Below are 26576 nucleotides of genomic sequence, written 5' to 3'. Positions count from 1 at the left end.
CAGGTGCATGCCTGATGGGTTCACCTACTCTGCTTGTTAAAACCTCCCTACCTTCTGCTTTGGACTTTGGGATTCAGTCTAAGGAAGCCTGATTATTGTCCTGCCCCTCAGACTGAACTCCGTAATCTCCTGGAGGCAGAAGGGAGAAGAATGACAATGGTGAAGAGAGAGGACTAGGACTCAAATAGCTCAAATATTGCTGCTGCCCCAACTGCCCACTAACTCACTTCCACACACTGCTGCTCATATTGCTACTAATCAGCCAAAAATAAAGAAAAAGTTAAATAAGAAGGAAGGGAATTGGAATCAGTACTTAGATAATATACCCCTCTTCCTTATATATTGAGTGTTTAGTCTATTAATTATGACAACTCTTAGAATGTACTTGTGACAGATCCTCTGGTCACCTAGTCGGGTACATATCTCCCCCAAACCCCACCCTCTCTGTAAAAGACTAGCACCTCTATTTACTAACCCCCTAGTCCATGCATTACAGCCCAGCATCCCTCTCCTGCCTTCTCAGAGTCACCATTCGTCCCCAGAAAGCCGCTGAGGTACTGTGCGCCTGGAACTCTAAATCAGATTGCAGAGCCGCAGCGATCCGCTAAAACCTTAAACAGAGCGCTCTCGGCCCCAGGACCATTTATCAGGGGGCTTTTTGGAGGGTTAACAGAGGTGGTGGCAAGGCATCGAAAGACACCAAACACTTGGGGTAGTTTCTTGTACCCACAGAAAGCGCTGTGTTTTTAGGTGATCAGGGGAACTCTACCCAGCACTCTGGAACTCTGCGTCGGATCAGAGGTTAGCCACGCCCCACTGACACGTTTGACTTCCATATAATATGGGCTTGCCATGTTCGATCCGGGCGCTTTTTGGACAGAATGGGCACTCCAGAGACACCTTTCCGGGGATGTAAGGCATGTGGGGTTGCTTTATTATAGTGTATGTATTTTCGGTGTCTGGATTAGTTTAACTGAGAGCTAACTCAATTATCTTCCAGACACACAGGTGCCCCGGTTGTGTATAAATCTGTGTGCTTTGACTCAATAAGTCAAAGCACACCCTTTACTAAGTCTTGGCTATTGCTTGGGAGAGACAGAGGTACATTAAGGACAGCTTAATCACTCTGGATTTTCTATACTAAGGATAGGGACAACCTAGGCAGATTTAACCCAGCTTCTTGTGGGTATACCGCCACATCTGGTGGCATCGGTGGGATGGTCCCTTTCCCTGGAACTGGAGTGGACACCTGCCTGTAAGAATGGCTGCCGCGGAATAGGCAGAGGGGACGATACCTGCCTGGAAGAAGGGCTGCAAATGTTTGAACAAAACTGTGGTCCAGGCACTCAGGATTCAATTTAACAGCAGATTTATTAGGAAAACGTGCAACGTTTCAATCTCAAGGAGATCTTTCTCAAGCTGGAAGACGGGCTGCAGCTTGATAATAATAACAGGAGCACCCTCTGATTACCATCAGGAAGACAGCATCTAGTGGTGTGTTTAACCATGCAAGGTAAACATTGCCCTTATTTCAAAATGTCAATGTTTTACATTGCAGAGCTAAAACCACAGAACCACTGCACCCAAACCACTTTATTGAGATGAAGGGGTCTGGGTGCCTTCAATGGTCTTGTATTGGTGTTCACAGGAATCTGGTGATTCGCACAGAGCATCTTTACATTTCCACCAAAAAAGTAGATTTTCCTGGCATTAGACGACTCAGTTTATGATAGCTAAACTATTGACTTAAAAAAAGTAAATCAAATGCATGCTAGATGAGTTACTCTTAATATTACGACTTCAAGCTTTTCTGGACATTTGCAAAATTGATATTAAAATAAAGTCATCAACTTCTAAAAAGAAATGTGTTGTCTTTATTTTCTCTGAGAGCATAAGGCAAGAGCACTGGGAGCCTTGCTTCATTGATGCAGTTAAAGGGAGCTCACGTTGTTCAGTAGAGGAACAGGTGCAGAAATACCCATGTAGGATGCAATTGTTGACAGACGTTTCCCTGTAGAAATCACACCAGATTATATTAACAGAATGTCGTGACTTTAACCCATAAATTTATCTGCAACACTTTCAAAGCAATACTTCATCTTAAAGATAAAAATTAATGCTGGACAATGGTAAATTGCCAGGTCTCTCACCCTTGCAACTCTTACACAATTCTTCATGTATGAGCCTAGAGTCGGAATATCTTTGTCCTGAGCAATGAATTTGGGGTGTAGCGATGGAAATCTGGTGAAATGCCTTAGTAACATTTGTAATAGCAGTTCGTAAGTATTAGTTGTGTCGCCTCTGAGCAAGGAAACAGGCAAAAAGAACAGTTCTACCCCAATGAGCAGCACAGCAACTATGGAAAAGAAATGGACGAGCCGAAAGTGCGTGAGTGGGCTGAGCTAGATCTCACTCCTGCCACCTGCAGAAAATGCACTTTGACATGGAGAATGATTATCGGATATGATAACCACAGTCGTATAAAGGCTGAAGCTGCTCATCACATTTTCCACATGGAGATATGCCACAAATGTGATAAATGTTAAGAAATATGAGCAGATGTATTCCTTTTTCTAGAGAGCATGACAACTTGTATAACCCATATTACCTCACCATGTTGTATTGTCTGTGTTATCATAAATGATCATATTAATGAAAACTTTAGATTAAAAATAAATTAACTCTTTGATAAATTCCCAGGTTATGTGGCTAATTTAATATCTTTTATATTAACACTTAACGAATATATTATATTAGCACATGGGCTATAGATTAACAAAGAGACCTACTGTTTTTGCATGACAGGTAACTTAATTGGATCCTGTCAATTCTCAAGTATTTTAGAAATAATAGACTTTATATGGATATAGCAATATACAAGCGGGGAAAAGAGATGAAAATAGCAGTGGAAAAAGAGAGGAGAGCAAAATTATAGAAAGGGCATTCAAGAGAGGTGAGGAGTATGGAAAAGAAAAGATAGCAAGGGGGAGATGGCAACAGAAACTTATTTTTAGGCAATTAGTAGTTTTCTGTTTTAATTATATGTACTAAAAATGTTTAGTCTAATGCTAAGTGGAAAATATTGTTTTGGTGCTGTCAACATTTGTATTAGCAAAGACTAAATGACAAAAGTTCAGCTAAGCCTGAAATCTTTACATATCAACTTTACATAGTACTTGTGCTCCCCCTGTTGGCATGTGTAAGCAGTGTAGGCGAATATTAACTAATGGATAATAACATTGCGCAAAGAAAAAATATTCAAACATGCAGAGGACTCATACTGGTAGAAATCTATGAGGCAGAAACTATAACGGCAGTGAGATACATTTAAATCTAGGAAATCGTTTTTTTCTTGCAAGAAATTATCTGTGAAAATGAGAAACTGACGTGCTTGGAAGCCTGAGTCTGAAACTATATAGAGGTTTGGGATAAGGAAAAAAAAGGTGGCTATTAGCACATTTAAAAAGATGAGAAAACAAAGGTATGGACACATAGACTGTGCTGACTTTAAAAAAGATGATGGTGTATTGTTATTAACTGTGGATTTGTATAGTCTTGTTTTCAGGGTGTTTACAAAGCTGAAGCACATGAAAGACTCTGACGCTGCTAATACATTTTTTATTCAAGTATAATATTCAAAACAGAATTATTAACAAGTCCAAGAATATCAAGGGGTCTATGCAAGTATTTAGTTATTGTCCATTCAACTTTTTAGTTACGAGTTAGTGCTAGCATCTAAGAACAGGTGTGAATTTATACAGGAATCAATACAATACTCAACAGGGCAGCCAAGCCCCCTGGAGTGATGGACCTGGTCGCAGCTGCGACTACAACGACAGTGGTAGTTACGCTACTGTATGTATGAGATGTTTATGTTTGACTGGGTCTGTTGGGGTTTATGACTGTGATACTAGTGAGGTTTATGTGTGGTTGGCTGAGTGTGATTGTGCATGGCGATTGTGTATGGAAAGATTGAGTGTGATTGTGTGTAAAGGTTGTATGTTTGTAATTTAAAAAAAATGTTAATTGAGTAATAGGGTTTTTTTTCCATTGCTTCATTTGCACTCTAATTATAATTTTTAATATAATTTTAAAAGAACATCCCTCACAGGGTCATACAAACATACATACACACATACATACACATACATACATACAGACACATACACAGTAATACACACACAAAATTATACAGACCCAGTCATGCACACACAGACACTCAAACATACAGACACAGTCATACACACACATATAGATGCATATACACATTCATACTGACTCAGTCATACAGACACACATGCATACACTCATACATAAACAGCCATACAAACACAAATACTCATACAGACAAGCATACACATAATCATACACACATAGTCATACAGAAACTCATACAGACACACGTACATACACTCATACTGACACATAAAGGCAGATGCACAGACTCATACAGACACACGCGCACAAACGCACGCGCACACGCACGCACACACGTTAAGACAGGTCCCTGAAGAAAGTATGAAAAAAACTATTCTCTGCATTGTGCACTTTAACAATGTATGATGATTGTGTAGAAAAAATGTACGATATATAGTCTTTTAGTCTAATCAGTATCAGTGACAGCAATGTCTAAGCCTGTCACTCAAGTCACTGGGATTGATTAGGCAGGCTATAGGGCCTGCAGTCTGCCTAATCAATGCCAGTGACTTGTGTGTTGACAATTTGGTTTTAGAAGAAATATTCATAGCATAGAAGTGGGTGGCCATTTGCAAATGAATAGTAACTTTGTACTTTTTCCTCGTTCCAAACGTGCATCAATTCAATATTTTCACCTTCTATGCTGAGAAAACTCATCTCTTATGAGGCGTATTTCAATCACAAGACAATGAAGCCACCAGATGGCTCCCTGGTGTTTCAAATATGTTTTTAAGTGGAATAGATTTAATAATTTTTCAAAAGTGCATTTGAAAAAAATTCCCAAAAGTAAAACATCAGTTCATTTACATTGTGAAAAATAGTTAGGATCTCAAATATGTTCTTAGCTTTAAAATAAAAACAATACAAAACATAGTTCTTCAATTACCAACATATACCATTTTTACTTACGGTAATAGGAAATCAATACAAATTTTTGATTTGTTTTTAGTTTTCCATTTCTACGACATTGTTGTATATATAACGTAATATAAGCAAGCAACAGAAAAGGTACATGTATAACTAGAAATGGTTCTCCAATCAAGATAGGAAAAAAAAATAAAAAAATAAAAACATGGATTTAGCATTCCCCACTGGATTTAGCATTCCCAATAATGGAAGATGTAGTCCACAATATCTGCTGTGCTGAAGATTGCATACCCCTGCAATAGAGCATATATTTCATCCAATAAGTCACAGGTAGAGCTGCTCTGGGATATGGTATGATACCCACTTGTCTCTAGTGGCACAGAACATCGGTGTGGTGCATTTAAAGCGGCACTGTCATGCCGAACTTACCTTTTCCTAATCGCTTCCTATTGTCTTCCTCTCTCAGAATCTGTTCTTCTTTTCTTCCTTTCTGATCTAGTTTTCTTTAAAATATAAGACTAAGCAGGGACTACTTTGTCTAATATATTTTTCCTACCCTTGACCAGCTTTGACCCAAAGAGGAGCTTAAGTCTGCTACATTTCCTGTGGTCAAATACATTTTGCCACAATACTCACCTCTCCTCTTGTGTTCTCACGTTGCTTCATTCGCTGTGCGAACGTCCTGTCATTTAGACTTCACCGAGTTTCGTCATAACAGAATGAGTACAGTTAGTTCATTCAAGTTAGGCCGAAATTCTGTACTTTTTGTTTGGGTCTAAATTTCATTCAAATTAATAAAATTCCAATCCAGTCAGGGCTGCGGCTGTATCTTGCAGCCGCTTAGTAGATAGCTCCCTAATTCCCACAGTATTAGGGTTTATCTACTAAAAGACTGGAAGATCAAAATTGGTCTTGCAGCCAAATTTACTAATACTAAGTAAAAATTACTCAGTAAATAAGGTAGTTTAACATCTCCGTTCTGCCTATGGTTGCCCACTGTTTAAAAATAAATAAATAAATAAAGTGCCCCATGGTGGGGCACCTATTCAAATAAACAACAGGGGGGACAGCACTCTATCTCCTGTCTTGCAAATGATTTGTAACTAGTGAAGTGCTGTTTAGTTGAATATTTTATAGTTTATTGTTTAGATTATTTCACACGATTATTAGTATGGCAGAAAAATATAAACTTTTATGGATTTTTTTTTTTAAAGCAGTATTTATTTTGTTCACCATTTACACCTGTCTGATTCTGTCCACTTATTCTTGGCTAGGACGCTGAGGCCACTCAAGATTCGAGATATATTAACATCCGTTATAATATCCAGCATATGTAGATTAACAGTGGCAGCCCTCTCTGCAAGAATAGTAAAAATCTCCTAATGACATCATACTTTCAGGAAAGTCTTTTTCTGTGCGCTGTGGTTGTTCGCAACTTAAGGTATTTAACAATCACTGTTTTCTGTGTTTCCGCAGAGTTTCAGGAGGAGAGTTATTTGATAGGATAGTGGAGAAAGGATTTTACACGGAGAAAGATGCTAGCAAACTCATCCGTCAGGTGTTGGATGCCGTTTTCTACCTTCACAGACTGGGCATTGTGCACAGAGATCTTAAGGTAAGGAAATATACATATAGATGTTGTGATATTTTGTTTAAAGGATCACTATAGTGTCAGGAAAACAAACTCGTTTTCCTGACCTTATATAACCCTTAGGTCCCCCCACCCTCAGGGCCCCCTCCCGCTGGGCTGAGGGGTTAAAACCCCTTCAGCTACTTACTTTAATCCAGCGCCGGGCTCCCTCGGCGCTGGTGACCTCTCCTCCCACTCCAACGTCAGCTCCCGAGTGGAGTGGAATACGCATGCACGGCCAGAGCTGCGCGCGCATTAAAAATGCCCATAGGAAAGCATTTCTCAATGCTTTCCTATGGACGGTCTGCATGCTGAATGCGATTTTCGCATTCAGCGTTGCAGAAGCACCTCTAGCGGCTCTCAGGAAGACAGCCACTAGAGGCTGGATTAACCCTGCAATGTAAACATAGCAGTTTCTGTGAAACTGCTATGTTTACATCTGATGGGTTAAAACCTGGGGGACCTGGCACCCAGACCACTTCATTGAGCTGAAGTGGTCTGGGTGTCTATAATGGTCCTTTAAGTAATGTAATTAATTTAAAGTACACACTAACTGGTCTTGCTACACACAGACAGGATCTTGCTTTGTAAACTTTGATCAACAGCTAAACCTACCATCCAGCTACTCTTCGAAACATCCTTACCTCCCCCCCATCCCAACTTTGTAAGTAGGCAAACCGTTTTTTAGTGGTTTGAATTATTATCTGGGGTCACTGGCACTCTTTCCCACCTCCACTAGAAATGCCAGAGAGGTTACAGTGTCCTTCTAAGTCTACAGAGTATTGAGTCTGTAGATTTGGTAATACTGTAGATAATATTTGTTATATACTCTCATCAGAATCGTTTTGGAAATATTGTATTTTAATTACAGCATATATAGCATATAATTATAGCATATATAGCATATCAAGCTAAATTAAAGCATATTAAGATTAGGCCAGTAAAACACAAAAGGTTCCTAGTGCATGTTTTAGAGTTTGATTGCGCAATGAAAAACAGAATTTTTAATTCCAATTATTTCAGTTCTAGTGTACTCAGAGTGACAAACAGTACCCAGCATGGATAAACAATCTTATAAAAATTGTGTTGTTTGCATGAAGCTACCCTTGCGATATACAGCTAAAGAAGTTAAACATGTAGCAACTTGGGGGGCGTGGCCTGAGCTCGGAACGAGATGGCAGCACAGTGAGTGAGCTCCGACCCGCCGGCGCAAAACACAGCCTTTAATCCGACCCAATCAGCATACATGGGACGCCATCGACGAACCGACACCCCCCAGACCCCAAGGGGCTCCCAATCCGGGCATACTCACGGCCCGATGGATGGATTTCTCCAAAACTCGGCCGACATGTGCGAGGAGGCGAGCGGATCCAAGATGGCGCCGACGGAGCCATCCTCCAGGGAACCTCGAGGCAATACCACACTGGAGCAGATCGGAGAGGAAATCAGATCTATGGCTGCTGCTATGGTCACGAAAGCCGACCTCCTTGTGCACACCACGTCCATCCAAGATGCATTACGGGCTGAAATAGCAGGTGTCCGGGCAGAGGTAAATGCACACGCAGGCCAAATACAAAACCTAGAGCAATCCCGAGACACACAAGCCACGAGACTGCAGGCGACTGACATGGCCCTAGCACGCCAAGGGGAGCTATTACTGCACATGAGGAGGACAATGGAGGACCTAGACAATAGAGGGAGGAGATGTAACATTAGGGTCCGCGGGGTCCCTGAACCTGAAGGTGAGGAAAACCCTGAAGTTACCCTTAACGACCTCTTTCATATGATCCTGGGAGAAAACGCTCCGCTCACATTCAGATACGAACGAGCACACAGAGCACTACGTCCCAAGCTAGCGGACGGCACCCCAAGAGACATTATATGCTGCCTCAGCTCCTTCCGAGACAAAGATACCATCATGCAGGCGGCCAGAGCCCGCCGTGCCTGGGACTACAGGGGCGCGCAAGTTTCCCTCTTTAATGACCTCTCGCCCATCACTCTAGAGGCCAGGCGAGCGCTGAAGCCCATCACTGCAGTCCTGCAGGAACGCAACATCCAATACAAGTGGGGCTACCCCTTTGCCCTATTGGCCCGACACCGGAATGGCTGGGCCTCAATCCGCTGGCCCGAAGAGATCCCGAGATTCCTGGAGGAAATGAACTTGCCGCATATCCCCACTCCTGACTGGGTCCTGGGCCCGCTAGGAGGGAGGCCTCAACAACACAGAGCGCATAGGAGGCGAGACAGAGAACCACCACAAGGCCCAGCACAACGCAGGCGCAACAACCCGGAGGCGCCGGAATAGGGGGCACACACACTACCCCCTGGATATGTCCCCCTGATTCTCACTCCTGCCGGGGGACCCTCCACGTTCCTTAACCTTCACGACATCTCCTTAGACCACTTGCACCATTCTACTGCTGAACCTGGGGACTTCTCCGAACTGGCAACGGAAAGGTACCAATTGGGTTGCTTCTTATATTTGTGCTCCGGGACATTAACACCCGTTTACCTAACATTAAATGTCAGTAAAGAATTTGGGAGGGGGGATAACGGGGGGCACACACTCTTCGACACGGGCAACACCATGCGGGTTCACCTGTCCACTACAACGCAACGAGACAATTGAACTGGTTTCATGAGGGAAAAATCACTTACCCTGGGGTATAATAACACCCACACGCTACAATCCATCTTTTTGTTTGGGACACATACGCTCTTCCTAACTGCAACCCTGGACTTTTCACCCCACAAACATCGCCTACTACTGAAGTTGAGACGTAGAAAAGACACACTCGAGCCACACCTCAGGGACACATGCTGCCTCCCAGCAACTTAGAAAGGGCTAGCTGAGAAACTTATTGATGCTGGTATGACTGCTATCGTTACGACTATGTGTACAATATTGCAACCATCCCATTACCCCCTGCATATATGTTTACTGAATATGTTACTTAATGCTTAACCATTGTTTTCTTTGCTCAATTACCGTGGGAGCCACCCCCGGGTGGGGGGGGGCGGGGGACTGGGTCCCATCTAGAACAGATTAGCTGGGTTCTGGCCGTGGTTCCTTGGGTTGTATGGCTACACTAGTTATACGCAGCTAAATTACCATGTACGACGTCTCATGTATAGTTTCCAGTTCACGCTCTACCATTTCCACTGACGTAGACAGGAATGCATGCCCTAAATAGCTGTATGGAAGAATATAGCCGGGGAATAAAAGGGACGTGCACTAGCCATGCCTTAGAGGCTCACGCCACCCCCCAGTAACCTGGAGAGATGTAGCTGGGAATTATGTTGATACCGACCTATGTGTTATCACCACGGCTATGGGTATTCAAGTGTACTGATCACATTATCCCCTGCATATAAATATGTATGATGAATGTACTGCAAATGCCTAACCAATGTTTTTCTTTTAGTTAGCTGCCGTGAGGGTTCCTCCCGGGTTGGGGGAGGCGGGGGGACAGGACTCCTTTCCTTTCTTGGGTTACTCTGTTGCCCTACATATGGGTACTTATGTTTTTATGTTTCTATGTTTAACATTCCATGTATAGATTAAGGCACCAGGCTGTGTGGCCGGCGGAGAGGAGTTATTTGGAATCACACAGATACTACACTTTTGCTTCTGGTCCACTACGGACCGAGATAGGACCACTGACCCCAACACGAGCCGTGCATAGTCCTAGACGAAGGAGTCCCCCGCTGACTCACCCTCTGGTCTGGTACCTGGGTGATCCAGGGCATCTCCTCTCGTCGCACGGTTACCCCCTCCTCTTCTCAGAGGAGGACTGAGGTGAACACCTCCCTTACCCCACATCTCGGGGTCACCTCTACTTGGGGACTTACTCAACTCCCCATTTTTTTAACATACCCACCTTCTACTCTCTATACTCTGTACTTTTACTTTGGCGTCCCTGTGTCGCCTCCTCCTTGGCTCTAGGGGCGCATCCCTCGCACTAGGCGGCCCGCCATACTCGTTATCTTACCCACCCTGACCTCACTAGACACCGACGAAGTACATCGCCCCACACCCCTACGCGCACACCGACTCAGAGCAACCTTTCCCGCGGAACGAATCCCCAGCATAGCCGAGACCTACGCGCCGTTTAGCTTACTACCCCCATTAACTACACGACAGCCTGACCATCAGGGACCAGCTGGATAGTATACGGAGAACTCTGGTTGACTGGTATGGGAGCTAGGGCAGAAACCTCCGCGTGCCTTGGCCCAAACCTCGACAGAACACGGGCGTACCTCAACGCTCCGCTTCGTGTGGTGACCCTCAACTGCCGAGGCCTTAACGTGCCTGAACGCCGCACTCACCTACTCCGGGAACTGAGGAAACACCGGACCTCCATAGCAATGCTCCAGGAAACACACTTCCTCGAAGGATCTGCACCTAAACTTCGAAATCGGCAATACCCCAACAATATCTTCAACAACCACCCCACGGCCCGTAAAGCGGGAGTTGCCATTATCCTTGCAGCAGACCTGGACTTCCAGGAACTGGACAAAGTAACCGACAAACTGGGGAGGTTTCTCTTCATAAAAGGCACGATAGCAGACAGACTCTATACCCTGGCTTCTATATACGTGCCCAATAAGAATCAGGCACGTTTTATGCGCAGAACCATGAGCAAACTGAGCGAATTCTCGGAGGGTACGCTGATTGTGGGGGGCGATCTTAACACCCCACTGGACCCTCAACTGGACACGTCGACGGGACATAGCTCCTTACCGCTATCTAGCATTCGTGCGATACATAAGTCAATGAGTGAGTTGGGACTGGTGGACTGTTGGAGAGCACTCAATCCAGGTGTCAAAGACTACACCCACTACTCCGCGCTCCACTGCCGCTATGCGCGGATAGATTACGTCCTGCTTCAGCAGGAAGGATTGCCACGACTGAGGTCGGCCGAGATCGGCCCTGCCACATGGTCGGACCACGGCCCGGTCACGGTGGAGCTGGACTCCCCGCTATTCAAACCGGCACAGTGGACCTGGCGCCTGAATGAAACCTTGCTCCAGGACCCCGCGGTGGAAATTGAAATCAAACAAGCCCTTGACCTTTACTTCCAGGAAAATGACGTGACAGATACCTCTCCAATCACACTTTGGGAAGCACACAAGAGTACCATACGTGGCATCCTTATAAAAATAGCCTCCCGTCGCCGCAAAGCGACCATGCAGGAAATGAAGACTATATATAAGACCATCACGAGACTAGAACTTCAACATAAGCAAACCCCACTAGCCTCGATCCAACAGGACCTGACGGAAGCCCGACACCGCCTGAAGGAACTCCTTACGAAACGATACCACCGCTCGTTACAACATTCCAAGAACTTCTTCTACATTCACGCCAACAAGGGCGGCAAATACCTCGCCCGCATCCTGAAAGGAGACACCCCTCGCACGCGGATACACAAAATCCGCCTACAGTCCGGAAAACTGTCCCAATTCCCCGAAGACATAGCCAACGAATTCCGTCGTTACTATAGCGACCTCTACAATATCCCGGGCCCTGACAATACAACATCGGGACGCCAACCCAACACGATCATTCAGGACTACCTACACGACAATGTAAACAGCCGAGTGACTCCAGAAGCGGCGAATATGTTGGACGAACCAATTAGCACCGAAGAAATGGCCGCAGCCTTGAAGTCCACCAAAACAGGCAAAGCACCGGGCCCCGACGGATTCTCTGTGGGGTATTACAAACTCTTCTCCTCAATCCTCCTGCCTCGGCTGACCACCGCCGTTAACACCGTTACGGAGCGGAATCTCTGGCTGCTACTATCACGGTCCTCCTCAAACCGGGAAAGGACCCAGAGCAATGTGGCAGCTATCGACCCATATCCCTGCTGAACGTGGACACAAAACTGCTTACAAAAATCCTGGCCACTAGACTGCAACGGGTACTACCGAGCCTGATCCACGCAGACCAGACGGGATTTATACCGGGGAGGGAGGCACGAGATAGTACGCTACGCCTATTCTCCATCCAGCACAGGGCACGGGAGACAAGGGATAAAATCCTACTTCTTTCCACGGACGCCGAAAAAGCTTTCGACCGTGTCAACTGGTCGTACATGATGGAAACCCTGCGGGTCATGGGATTAGGACACAATATGTTGGCATGGATCGCGGCCATATACGATAACCCACAAGCTACCGTCCGAGTGAATGGGGCCCTAACCTCCAGCTTTGCGATTCGGAACGGTACTAGGCAGGGATGTCCTCTGTCGCCGCTCCTATTTGCAATGACCCTGGAACCACTGCTTCACGCGATCCGCCACCACCCGGACATCTCGGGATACACCTGGATGGGGACGGAACATAAGGTAGCCGCATATGCGGATGACCTCCTCTTTTTTATCTCCCACCCACGTGTCACGTTGCCCTGCTTACTCCTCGAGTTCGAAAAATTTGGAAAGATTTCGGGTTTCAAACTCAACCTTTCCAAATGTGAAGCGCTCAATCTCACTTTTCGACCGGAGGAATACGAGGAACTGGGAACTAACTTCCCATTTCGTTGGTGTACGGAGAGGATGAAATATCTTGGCATATGGATCACCACGAACCCCCAGGAGCTTTATCGCCACAATTTCGCCGCTATTCTGCGACGGGTTACTTCAGATTTGGACAAATGGGCGTATCCACACATCACCTGGCACGGAAGGGTCGCAGTACTAAAGATGAATGTGCTCCCGAGACTTCTCTACCTGTTCCAGACAATACCCCTGACGCCACCGAATACTTTCTTTTCCACCTTAAAATCCGCAACTATCCGATACGTATGGAGAGGGGAGAGATCTAGAATACGCTGCGACATCCTCTGCCTACCCAGACTTAGAGGTGGCCTGGCACTCCCGGACTTCAAACGCTACCATCAAGCCGCCACCCTACAACGAATTCTGGAATGGCATGTGGCTGACTCCCCGAAGCAATGGGTTACCCTGAACAACGGGGACTCACCTGCCACACTTAAAGCAGCAGTATGGCAAGGGGGTACAAGTTGTCGCACAGGAAAGGGAATAGAAACCCCGACGGCACAAACTTTGCAGGCGTGGGACTCGCTGCGCAAAAACACGCACGTATCACCGATCCCTAGTCCCCTTCTCCCAATAGTCCCCAACCCTAACCTTGCTGGTGGCATTCCAGCCAAAGCATGGATATTCCTGGAAGAACAAGATTACATACCGATTAGAACGGTCCTCCACGGAGGCGCTGTCCGACCCCTCCGAGCGTTACTGGCCGATAGACCTAATACACCTATGGCATCTCTCCGCTATTTACAACTTACACACTACTATGGGTCTCTCCCACATAAGGAACGCCTCCACAGAGATCTTACGTGGTTTGAAGAAATATGTCACCGGGGAGACACGCTTGGCAAGGCAGTATCACTACTTTACCAGCACCTGCTAGTGGGAAACACCACAACAAACAACACGTTCAGGAGACTATGGGAACAACAAATGGGGAGCCCGATCTCGCAACCACAGTGGGACACGGCACTCCTCTGGCAATACAAGAGCTCCTCCAGCTCCCATTATCAGGAAGTTAATTATAAGTTAATATCCATGTGGTATAGAACACCAGTGGCACTACACAGGATATTCCCGACAACATCCCCCACATGCTGGAGATGTCAAGAGGAGAGGGGCACGATAGTGCACATCTGGTGGGACTGTCAACTCATCACCCCATACTGGATCAACATCGAATCTGAAATCAAAACGATGCTGGGAGACGACACGGAATGGTCCAGGGAACTGGCCCTACTACATATCACCACTCGATCTATCTCTGGTTATAAGAAATCCATCCTACGCCACCTCCTGAACGCGGCTAAAGCACTCATACCCACGTATTGGAAGCGGACCGAGGTCCCCACGGTTGAGGAATGGTTACACAGGGTCAGAGACATACAATTGGCGGAAGCACTACAGGCGTCCCTTGCGGGTAGGGGAACCAGGCACGCGGAACGGTGGCAGCCATGGTTCACATACCAAGCTAACAGACGATAGACCCCCTGTACAAGGGGGAAAACTGTGACTCAAACGACAATTAACATTCCACACCACTGACTATGTGAGCGACAGGACATCCACAGCAATAAGGGCGCCGCCCAGGACTGGCAAAACAGACACGGTCCCGACGACCTGACACACACATGCACACACCCCACGGGGCTTAATACACGATACCCACTTAAAAGCACCTCACTTACACCGAGCCGGTGGCGCTACTGTGGGCGCGGGCTGCGCTCCATGGAGCCGGGAGGGGGCCCACTACGACAGCCACTCTACTTCATCCTATCTCTACCTTTCTAATTTCCCATCTCAAGATACATAATCGTACTGAAATAAATGACACTAAAATAACGTAACGGAAACAATGGATAGCAACATCACCCCGGATACCCTGAGCTGAGTGACACGGGTACTCGCTCAGGAGATGGCCGGCCATAATGCCCCGGTCAAATACGTAGCCATACACACTCACCTACTCACTTAATACTCCCTCTGACACATATGCAACACCTCATCATCACCTCCAAACTGCCACCCAGCCTGGTTCTGGCACAATGCACAGTGTTGTTTCGTAGTCGACAATGTATGTGTAGGTCCAGGTGTTTGACGCCACTCGATAAGCATACTCAGAAACCTATCCAACCTTACCTATGCTTTTACCTAAAGTTATATGTAAACTTGAAAACTTGTCTTGCAATTCAACTTTTATAAATGCAATGATACTCTTGATACAGCCGATCTTGGAGTACACACACCCGGCTCCACCGAGGTGTACTTCTACTCTTTGTTGGCCTGCGAGCCAAGCCTTTCTGTAATCTCTCTCTTCCTCTATCATAAATAAACAGATTTTCAAAAAAAAAAAAACATGTAGCAACTTACAGAAACTGAAAGGACATGTTAGATATGGCTATGCAGATCCATCCTTTAAAAAGTAGACAGGAGCTTGCACTGAGGCAGGGAGCATTAATTTGTGTTTATATGTGTGTATATATGCAAAAATGGTAATTCTAATCATTCTAATACTGTAATGCTACACACGTTATATATCTGTAGTATTAGAATTAGAATTTTTGAATATAAAATATTATTTTAATAATTAAATTGTAAGACTCCTGTGGGATAGTAAAATACAGAGGAGAAAATGTATCTTGTAGAATTCACCAATCCTTTAACACAGCACCATAAAAGTGTAAATCTGGTGCCGCTGGCAGTTTAATTATTATGCCTTTATAAGCAATACTGGCAGAAATAGGAATGTCATCACCATTCTTTTTTTCCCTAGGCAAAAGGTTAATTATACGTGATTATAACACGTCAGCCACAACATGTGTTCTGCTCTAATTGTAAAGTTGCCAAATTTAAGAAATTCATTCCACTGGGCTATTTTTATTTTATTTTGTTATAAGCATCTATTCCTCTTTTGTTGCCATCCATTCAATTATTTCTGAATGGTCTCCAGAGAATCCACATGCAGATTGAAACTTCAATACTATCTTTAATTGATGCCCTGGGGCTCCTTATATTTATTACACAAAGCCTGCTATAGAATTGGAAAAAAAAAAAAGATATTAACATCCCTCCTGCAAGTAGTTATTTATGTTACTACCCATAATCCAATGCAGCAGTAGAATCGCAGCATGTAGTGGATATATTTAGGAAATAAAGTTTTGTGTTTGTTTGAGAGATAGATACTTACATGATTTTGCAGTGGGGTCCAAGTCAAGGTTTGATAAAGAACTTTCTCGTGGTTTAGCTCATCTCAGCATGGAGTGCTGACACCAGAAGGCATGGTCTTCTCACCCCAAGTCTCATAATCCCTTCATCATTCCCTATGTTTGATGTGTATGACGTGTATGGTTGTGTGTGGGTTGCTCTCTGTGTGATTTCTGTAGCTGTGCTCTCTGTGTGTATGTAGCTGTGCGTGATCTGTGTGGCTGTGTAAATGCATATGTGTGAATAGCTGTGTATGATGTAATTCACATTGTGTGGCTCTGTGTAATATATGTATGTGATGTATGTGTGTGTAATGTATTGGCATTTGATGAGTGTGGTGGCTGAATGAATTGGGTACAGTTAACTGTGTGTAATATATAAAGCTGTGTACGTGGGTAGTTGTAAGTGATTTATGAGTTATGTGACATGTGTTTAATGTGTAAGGATTGCGTTATGTGATCTGTTTGACTTTATGTAATTTGTGGTGTAGCTATCCCAGTTTCTGCTTACGTTTGAGCCAAAAAGGTGACTTTCATCCCCCATGGTTTGGTGGATCTGTGTCCATCTCCATGATGGGGAGAACATACATTCAGCACATCTTGCAAATGCAGATCACTGTACACACTCTTATTGGCCCAGGACTGCAAATCAACGCTAAAAGGTACAGACCACACACTCCTTCATAGTAATGAGGGGACATAGGGCCATTTAGGGAGGTCCTTTTTTTGTTTTAATGTAATTCTATATTTTGGTTGTGCATAGATTAAACAGGTATTCTTGGTGCAGGCTTTACAGTAGACATAGAGAAACATTCGTATGGCATACTAACATTGGACATTTTTATGAGTTAATACAGAATTATAGAAACTCGCTATGCCTAAAGGGGCTATGATGCGCAATACAAAACCACTGAGGTATGAAATATTTTTAGGGATATCTTTTAATCTCCTTGCCCACTAGTGAAGATTCAGGTTGCTCCCGGGATCCCTGTGCCCTAGGCAATGCCTTGTTTCGCCTAATGGATGGGTCAGTGCTGGCTGGTTATGGCTAATAGTAAGAGTGTAAGTGCCCATTGTATTTATTGTCAATCTGTGTTTTATTGAGATGGTAGCTTTACACAGGCAATGAACAGTGATATCAGAGTTTGACAGTTTGGCACAATAATGTTTTACACAATTCTAGTATCTGTCACATCTGGGTAATAACATTTTTTTTTTTTATGAAATACAAGTGATACAGGCTATAAAAATGACTATGCAGAAAGTGGCCAAAGTAGAATGTAACAATGTTAAGGAACAGAGAAGGGGGTAACCCTTAGTAGTTAATATGCAAACAGGGGGGGAGGGGGGGGAGGGGAAGGGAGGAAGAAAGAAGAGTCTGTTCCTGGTGAAGAACAATTAAAAGTCCTTTATTATAAATAGAGGGTAAAGAAATGTCTTAACTGAGGACAAAGCAGAATCTGTGATTTGAACTGTACTAGGTAGACATGGATAATGCTATGTTTAGTAATGCTGCATAACATGCTAGGTCATTGAGTATACCACTGGAACTCAGCAAAGTGTGGAGACTCAGCAGCTCTTCACAAGCATATCGCCTAAGCATGAATAAACACAGAATGGCTCTCATATGGCGGCCCTTGAGGCTAACAGTGGCAGAATCAAGTAGAACCTGCCCATTGAGAGCGGAGAGCCCTGTATGAACCATCATGTCCATACAGGGCCGGCATTAGGACATTAGGAGCCCTGTGCGAAAAGTCTTCACGGTGCCCCCTCACCAAGTTGCTTGTATACAGTCACACACACAGGCAGACAGTAACACAGTTACAAGCAGACAGTCAGACACGCTCAGTTACAGCAGACAGTCACACCCACACACAGTTACAGGAAGACTGTCACACATGCTCAGTTACGGGCAGACAGTCATAGAGCCAAACACACAGTTAAAGGCAGACAGTCACACACAGTTACAAGCACACAATCACGAACAGCTACAGCCACACAGTCACACACACAGTCACAAGAAAACAGTCATACTTACTCCATTACAAGCAGACAGTCATACACAGGCATACAGACACTCACGCACGCTGATAGGCACACACACTCAGTTAAAGGCAGATAGTCACACATACAGGCACAGGCACACAGAACGGCCCTGTGGCCATATTCAGCCAATGCCTATTCTCGGCAGAGGAACCACTGGGGCAGTGAGGCTGAATATTACAGTGGAGCGATGCAGGTGGGTTTAGGTCCCCCTCCAGCCCCAGGCCTGTGTGGAGCGTGGCATCTGTGGGCCACAGACTCAAAGGCTCCATAAGACTGAGTCTGTCCTTTGTCAGGTGCATCGGGAGACCCAGTTGTTCTGCCACCACCTGTGGCGGGTGGTCTTCCGACGGTGTGGTTGATGCCGCCGAGGCAATCTCCTCAGGACCCACGGCCCAGGTTAGGCGATCAGTGTGGGTAGGCGATGCAGGAGTTTGGTCTTCGCCCGACAGAGGCCGTTCCCGCCCCTGGTCCCAGTCTCTCCTTACCTCCCTCTCTGTGTGTTTCGGTGACTGAGGCAATCGCATCTCCAGCTTTGCCCAGAAACGTTGACAGGTTTTCTCGAGCCATTTGAGTGTGTGCTCCAACACATAATGGTGGTTTCCGTGAGGCTGGTAGAGGATGGCAGAAGCTTGTCCGCAATCTTGTCACCATCTACAAGGCTTGATCTGTTGCAGCGATCAGCAGAGGTATGTGCGTAGAGCCAGTGGGGACCGGGATAACCCCCACCAGTCCAAAGTGGGGGGGGGGGGAAACAGGACCTAGGAGACTATACTTCAAGGAGCTGTCCTGTGGCATTCTGCAGGTAGGTAAGGCAGGGACCGTCCACCTCACCCCTCCCTCAACTAGGCTGCAAGCTCCAGGTGCATCAACTCCCTGCAAGGCTTCACCCCATCCAGCCCAAAGCTCCGCAGGCATATCGGTAGCTGCTTTGGTCGCTGCTGTTCGCTTTAAGGCACAAAGGGAGTCGGATATTTGCTGTTTAGTAGCTTAATTACAGATTTCTGTCAGGAGCTTGTCGAGCATGCTGCTAGCCAGAATGCCCACCCAACTCATTTTACTTTAAGGTTCTAAAGAAATGCATGGCACACAGGTCTTTTGTGACTAAGGAGATATGTTTATTAGACTAATTAGTACTAACAGTAGACAAATAAATCATTGTTTTGACAGGTGTCCATGAAAAGAAGAGCAAACTATATTCTCTCTTTATCGAGTAAGAAAGAGTATAAGTATAACTATATAATTTTCCAGGAACTCTTTTTGTTGTTGTAATTCTTTATTAGATACAGAGTTTACTTATATTTGTACTACACAAAACAGGAGTAATGTGCTATGAATTCAAATGTATACATACAAGGCACATCAAGCACTTGACCAGAGAATTACAATAGAGTACCAGAAGCACTGGAATCCAGCGCCCAGTTAAAAATATGCACACAAAAAATAAAAAAAATATGAAGAATGACATAAACCACTTAAATAAATGGGGAGATAAGAAAAGGAAACATTGCAGAGAACACTCACTCCATTGCCTTAAGTACATAAGCCTCTCAGGTGCCAAAAGTTTAGTAATCAACTTAAGTATATTGTGCACTATGGCCATACATTTATCCCTTAATCAGTTGTCCTCTATTTTGACCCAAACATCCTGAATAGATTGGGACCTTGAGATTTAAACACTCTGCAGCCAGGACTCTTCGTTCAGTTAAAGTGATCTTATTAACTAATTTCTGAGAATGCATGGGGAGGCCGTCAATAGGTCTAGATCAAGCAAGGCTTTTGGGCAAATGGCTGTGAAACAAATTGTATCACAGAGCTTGAACTGATACAGTATGGGAAGAACCTGTTAAGTTACAAACAGTGATGTGAGATTGGTTTCTAATGGAATGAAGAAGGAGCTTAAGGGATAAAACAAGAAGGAGGGGCAGCAAAGGGCATCATTGTCAAGTCCTGATAAAAAGGGAAAAGCTGGTTCTTCTAGGAGCACAAACCATGATCTATGATTCGTGTAGAACATCGTAATATACCTGGTAAATTCTCTAGGAAAGCCCCAATGCTCAAGAAGGCCAAACAAATTTGGCCACTGCTGAACGCCTTCTCTGCATCCAAAGATAGGACCAAAGAGGGCATTCTTGAGCTAACTGCCCTTCCGATCAATTCTGCCCCCTTCTGCGAATCCAAAGCCAGGATGAACTAAATGTTGCAAGAGCAGCATCAACCAATTTGCATACATTTTGCCAGAATCTTTCTAGGCTATTCATATTGAACACTATTGTTCCTGTTTTCCTGGCTACCCCACTTTATCTCATCTAGCACTCCTTTCCTCATACTTGGGGACTTTAACATCCCAATCAACAACCTCAACTGCCCTGATACCTCCCGCCTGATCTCTGCTTCCTCCTCTTCCGGCCTCACACAGTAGTCTATATTAGCAACTCATACAGCAGGAAACACTCTTAACCTCATCTTCACCAATCTCTGTACCACCTCTAATCTCTCCAATGTTCCATTTCCTTTATCTGACCACCATCTGCTGACCTTTGACATCGGCATACCCCGTACCCAAATTTCACCACCCTCAACTCTTCAATCTCGCAGAAACCTCCACTGCCTTGATCTCCATCATCTCTCCACCAAACTCTAAACTCTCCTTTTACCAATCTCAAATCTCACTTGCCCTAACTCTGCAACCTCACTCTACAACTCTACTCTCTCCTCTCAACTTGACATAATGGCACCGCCTACATTTAAACGCAGCAAGCGTTCTCAATTACAACTCTGGCACACCATGCTGACCTGATATCTCAAAAAATATTCCAGAACTGCTGAACGCTGTTGGAGAAAGTCTCACTCTGCACCGGACTTTCTCCACTATAAATTTATGCTGCGCTCTTTCCTCTGCAAAAGTAAATTACTTCAACACCTTCATAAGTACACTGTTCCGCCAACCCAAATGCCTATTTCACACTTTTAATGCTCTCCTTCGCCCTTTTGCTCCCCCTACCACCCTGTCAGCCTCAAACTTTGCAACTCACTTCACTGATAAGATTTCTACGATCAGGGAAGAGATCTCTAACCTCTCTCCCTCCCCTTCCAATACACCTTCCAATACATCACCCAACCCCATTCACTCCACTGTTCTATGCTCATTTGCACCTACTACAACGGAAGAGGTTTCTGCTCTGCTCCGGTCCTCCCTTTCCACCACCTGTTCCCTTGATCCTATTCCCTCATAGCTCATCCGCACCCTGTCTCCCTCTCTTGCTCTTCCTCTCACTAAAATTTCAATCTCTCCCTTTCCTCTGGTACATTTCCTTCGACCTTCAAGCATGCAGCTATAACGCCTATTTTGAAAAAGCCGACCTCGACCCCAACTCCCCATCCAACTACTGCCCTATATCGCTACTGCCATTTGCCTCCAAGATCCTTGAGAGAGTTGTATATGCTCTGCCTCTTCTCCCCAACCCCTCTCTGTTGGCATTCCCCAAGGTTCTGCCCTTGGTCCCCTATTGTTCTCAGTATGCACTGCTTCCCTCAGTAAACTCATCAGCTCCTTTGGCTCCATTAACATTTATATGCATGACACACAAATCTACCTGTCCTCTCCTGATCTCTCTCCACCCATCTTGACCGTGTCTTTGATTGCCTCTCCACGATTTCAACTGCATGACTGCTCACTTCCTTAAACTCAACCTGTCCAAAACAGAACTTCTGGTCTTTCTTCCCTCAAGTGTTGCCACTCCCGTGTCTGTCTCACTCCAAGTCATAGGCGCCACCATCACCTCTACCTTGCAGGCTCACTGCCTGGGTGTGCTCTTTGACTCCGACCTCTCCTTCATTCCTCATGTCCAGTCGATCACCAAATCCTGGCGCTTCCATCTCGAAAACATAGCTCGCATCTGCCCCTATTTAACACCAGACGCGGCTAAGGTGCTGGTCCATGTCGTTGTTCTTTCTTGCCTTGACTACTGCAATCCCCTTTTCAGTGGTCTAACGTGTTCCCAGATTGCAACGCTGCAATCTATAATGAATGCAGCGGGGAGGCTCATTTTTCTGTCCGCCAGCACCTCCCACGCCTTGTTATTTGTTTTTTATATTTATTCTAAATAAATAGATGCTGCTGTTGAATTGGTTCTATTTATACAATTGATTTGAAGCACCATTTTTTGCACACAGTTTTTCACTTTTCTTTAAAAAATACGTGAGTGTAGGTTAAATGTGTGTTAGCCAGGTGTGTTTGCATACCAGAGCTCACAAAGGCATCCCATTATTCAAAGAGAGCCTGGGATGTGTATGTAAGAGAGAAAGAGAACTCATGAAAAACACTTTGATTTATTTACACCCAATTAAAGCAACTGCCTTAGACATAGTTTGTTAAAGCAACTGCCTTAGACATAGTTTGCAATTAAAGTAAAATAGATACGAAATTGGGTACCGTTCTGCACTTTTGATTCCAAAGAATGCTCGCTAGAGACCAAACAGGGATGAACAGTTACTAAAGATGTCTGTGTGGCCAAGGCACACACTTGCTTCAAACTGGGTTAGTGCTGTAGGTTATAAATCAAGAAAAGGGGTCCGAATGCAATTTTTGGCTCTATCTGCAAACATATAAGCCTACCAGTTGCATAACACATTATTTGAATTTTCATTTTAAGTGGCATTTATTATATATGCATTTTTAAGTAGTGCTCATAGTTCAAACACTGTGTAATGTGATTTCCTCAATTATTTTCCACCTCCAGCCAGAAAATCTACTGTATTTCAGTCAAGAAGAAGAGTCAAAAATCATGATCAGCGATTTTGGACTTTCAAAGATGGAAGGTAAAGGGGATGTGATGTCTACAGCGTGTGGAACCCCAGGATATGTTGGTAAGTGATCCATTCTAATTTCTAGTAATCTGTACAGATTTATAAACGAACTATTTTCTCAAAGAGGAAAAACTTACCTTTATTGTTAATTTGTATCTCATATATTGATCAGCAAATTGTCCCTTTAGAGTATTGTCAAGAGTCAAGACTGACTTACCCCCAACACGCAAACTTAGGTAGAGACAGAACAGAAGTGCGAACCAGACCTTAGAGTGGCCGGACTAGCACTGAGTATAGATAACAAAATGTCTGCAAGCAGACTGAGAGTAAACGTGAACAGGTCGAGGTCAAGGAATACAGAAGAAGACAAAATGAGAAAGAAGCCAGGATAATAGAAGTCAAAAGTAGTTAAACATGCTGGAGACAATAATCAAAGGTGAATGTAATGCATTCTGGCGCAATCTGAATTATAAGCATTGTGCAGGATCAGTTCACTTCCTCCCAGCATTCGATACTACAGGGGCCTGGTCACTTTCTTAAAGGGCCACAGCGCCTGACCAGGCCCCTGTACAGCAATACCCATCGGGTGACCCTATGTGCATGGGCCACCAGAGGCCCCCCCAACGTGCCCCGTGGCAGCTGCACCGGATGAACATGTGGTAGTTCTGTTGCTGCTGCTTAACCATGCTACAAGAGTCAGGTTTGATTAAACGGTGTTGGAGGAACAAAGAGATCATGAAGGGGGGAGGGGGAAGGGGCACTCAAGTAGGTAACAGTGGCAGTACGAAGAGCATGTGGAAGGCTTTACGGCTCTGGAGCATTATGGGAAATGGTGTCTTCAAATAGCTAAGTAACAAAGCTAGCTACTGGTATACATTTCCTCACATATTTTTGTACTACATTTTCCATAAAGCTTAGCTAGTCAAAGAGTGGCAGAATCATGGTGGAGAGCCTGGTTAATATTTTATCAATGGTTTTGTGAGAAGCCTCAACATTTCTAATGGCAGTTCTAATCAGATCAACATGCATAATACTTGAAGGGAGTAAAAATCCCATTTATAGATGATGAGCTCTTTCTCTTACTTGGCATATAATATTACAGTAGGTATTTGTATTTTATTTGCTTACACGGAATCAGTCATGAAATTGTTTTGTCATTTGTTTTAAAATTCGTGCTCACATCAAGAGTAAATGTTGGTGCCATTTTAGTAGGAACTTATTTTAAACCCTAATCCAAGATCGCTTGCAAAATTTATTAAGAGTTGTTATCAGACATTAAAATTCTCCTTCTTTGTAATGCTGCAGTTACGTTAGAACAAAGACAGTTCGATGACACTTCACTGAGGTGTTGATGATAGCTGGCAAGATAGGAATTGTAAAGTAAACTGTATATAAAAGTACAGCCATAGGTAATAAGAAATCTCATTAATTTACGTACAGATCAGTTATTGCAGATTGTTAATGTAGATATATTTGGATACCAAATATCAGTCTAAATGGTATATGCATGGGTATTCAATGCAGTTTAAAAAAATATGCCCAATAAGCTTTTATGCATATTTTTGAAAAACACTTAATTATTAAACTTTTTTGTGACATTGCCCAAGATAAGGGACTTGAACATTCATCATATTCTCTACTGATCAAGCTTTATTAAATTGCTTGCAGGCTTCTCTCTAAGAGAAGTTGCTAAAAACAATTTCTGTCTGAGAAGCATTTATCAAGCATTAGGGTTTGTTTATGCATAAGGACAGAAGTTAAGAACATTCAAGGTACATGCGGCAATGATTGAGCGTGGCCTATAGCATGGTACCATTTAAGCTAAAGAGATCTGGTATAAAACATCAACTTTAGTGGAAGTATGCATTTCATTTCTGTAGGTTTTATACAGCTTGATGTACTGTCGAGAGAGAGTTCACATTGATTCTCATAACAAAAGAAAGGATTTCCTCTGATTTGCAAAGGCACTTCATATTTATTATAACATCAAGCCTCTATAAAAGATATTTATTTACTACACAATAAATTGCTTTAGTTTTCAAATTGCTAAAGGCAACGTAGCTTCTGAAACGTATTTACTCAGGTCAGCTGCTATTAGCGCAGATTAGAAATAACCCAAGTAGAAATGCATTGTAACTTAATCATTCCTTGACCTCTAAGTTGAGGTGAGTAGTCCAGAGTTTGAACCCCAGGCAAAGTTCTAAGGCAAATCCAGAAACAGAATGCACCGTGCACTCCGGAGCCACCATCGAATTCTTCCCGCCCCCCCCACTAACCACATGGTCAGAACCTGATTAAGAGTCCATTGGGCTTGGTGCTGACAATTAGGACGGGACTAATCACAGAATCTTATTGACAGAGAAAAGATGGATGTAGTAAGTGCAGAAGAAAGGGTGACATGCAACAGTGTTAGAGACTCCAAAGCAGCAAGAAAAAAAAAATATATAGATGATTTATTTACTTTAACCAATTTGCCTGGAGCTTCAGCTCCATTAGCCTCTATGTTACTCCAATCTTGCACAGATTTCCACATAAAACCCACATCATAACATCATATGTAAAAAATAAATAAAAGGAAACAGGTGGGTGGCAAAACTTGCCAAATCGACTGCTAATGCCACGTTGACTAGGGCTGGTACAGCAGAAACCTATAAAAGTTCTGAAGCAATGTCTGGGTTGGCAACTCATACAGTAAATAATTGAAAAAAACTGTGGTAAGTGAGAAACAGTAATAAAGTATTCACGGATAACCAAGATCTCTTATTAATCACAGTCAGCCAGCAATCACCTATCATCCCTAATCACAACAAACACGTGGACAGTGATTGTATAGGCATTGTGATTGGCTGTTTTGTAGTATCCATTGGTCCATTGACTGCAATAAGAAGCATCTGGTAGAAGGGAGCAACTGAAACTACACGCAGAAAATACTTTATTGGCTGTAGTACTAAAATATATTACATACAGCATAGAAACAAAAGTAAATTTGCACTGTACACACTAAAAGATATCTAGCACAAAAAAGAATAAAATTAGATTTGAGGAGAAAGCTGGAAGTAGCACCTTTAATGTCTTTAAAGGGTTACTCTAACCACCATGACCACTTCTGTTTTTAGCTTGAAATGCTATACATACAGAGTATGCAGTACATAACAGAGTGCTTAATGTCAGTTCTATGCAAATAAATACGTTTGTCACCACAGTGCATTGTCGACAGCTGCAATGAGCTTCTCCCTTGCAGCGCTGTCTTCAAGGGGAAGTCTTGATCTC

The 26576-nt window shown here is 44.0% G+C and overlaps 1 protein-coding gene across 1 annotated transcript in view; it reads left to right on the top strand.

Annotated features, from left to right (window-relative positions):
- CAMK1D (calcium/calmodulin dependent protein kinase ID) overlaps window positions 1-26576 on the top strand; it is a 294879-nt gene that overhangs the window by 242591 nt on the left and 25712 nt on the right. Inside the window, exons 4-5 of the mRNA XM_063448220.1 lie at window positions 6541-6679; window positions 23240-23366. Of these exons, the coding sequence (XP_063304290.1) occupies window positions 6541-6679; window positions 23240-23366 (266 nt within the window). The remainder of the gene's footprint in view (window positions 1-6540; window positions 6680-23239; window positions 23367-26576) is intronic.

This window comes from Pelobates fuscus, chromosome 3 (assembly GCF_036172605.1).
Source record: "Pelobates fuscus isolate aPelFus1 chromosome 3, aPelFus1.pri, whole genome shotgun sequence".
Taxonomy (NCBI): domain Eukaryota; kingdom Metazoa; phylum Chordata; class Amphibia; order Anura; family Pelobatidae; genus Pelobates; species Pelobates fuscus.
The sequence above is the reverse complement of the archived record's forward strand: the minus strand, read 5'-3'. Positions and strand labels throughout refer to the sequence as shown.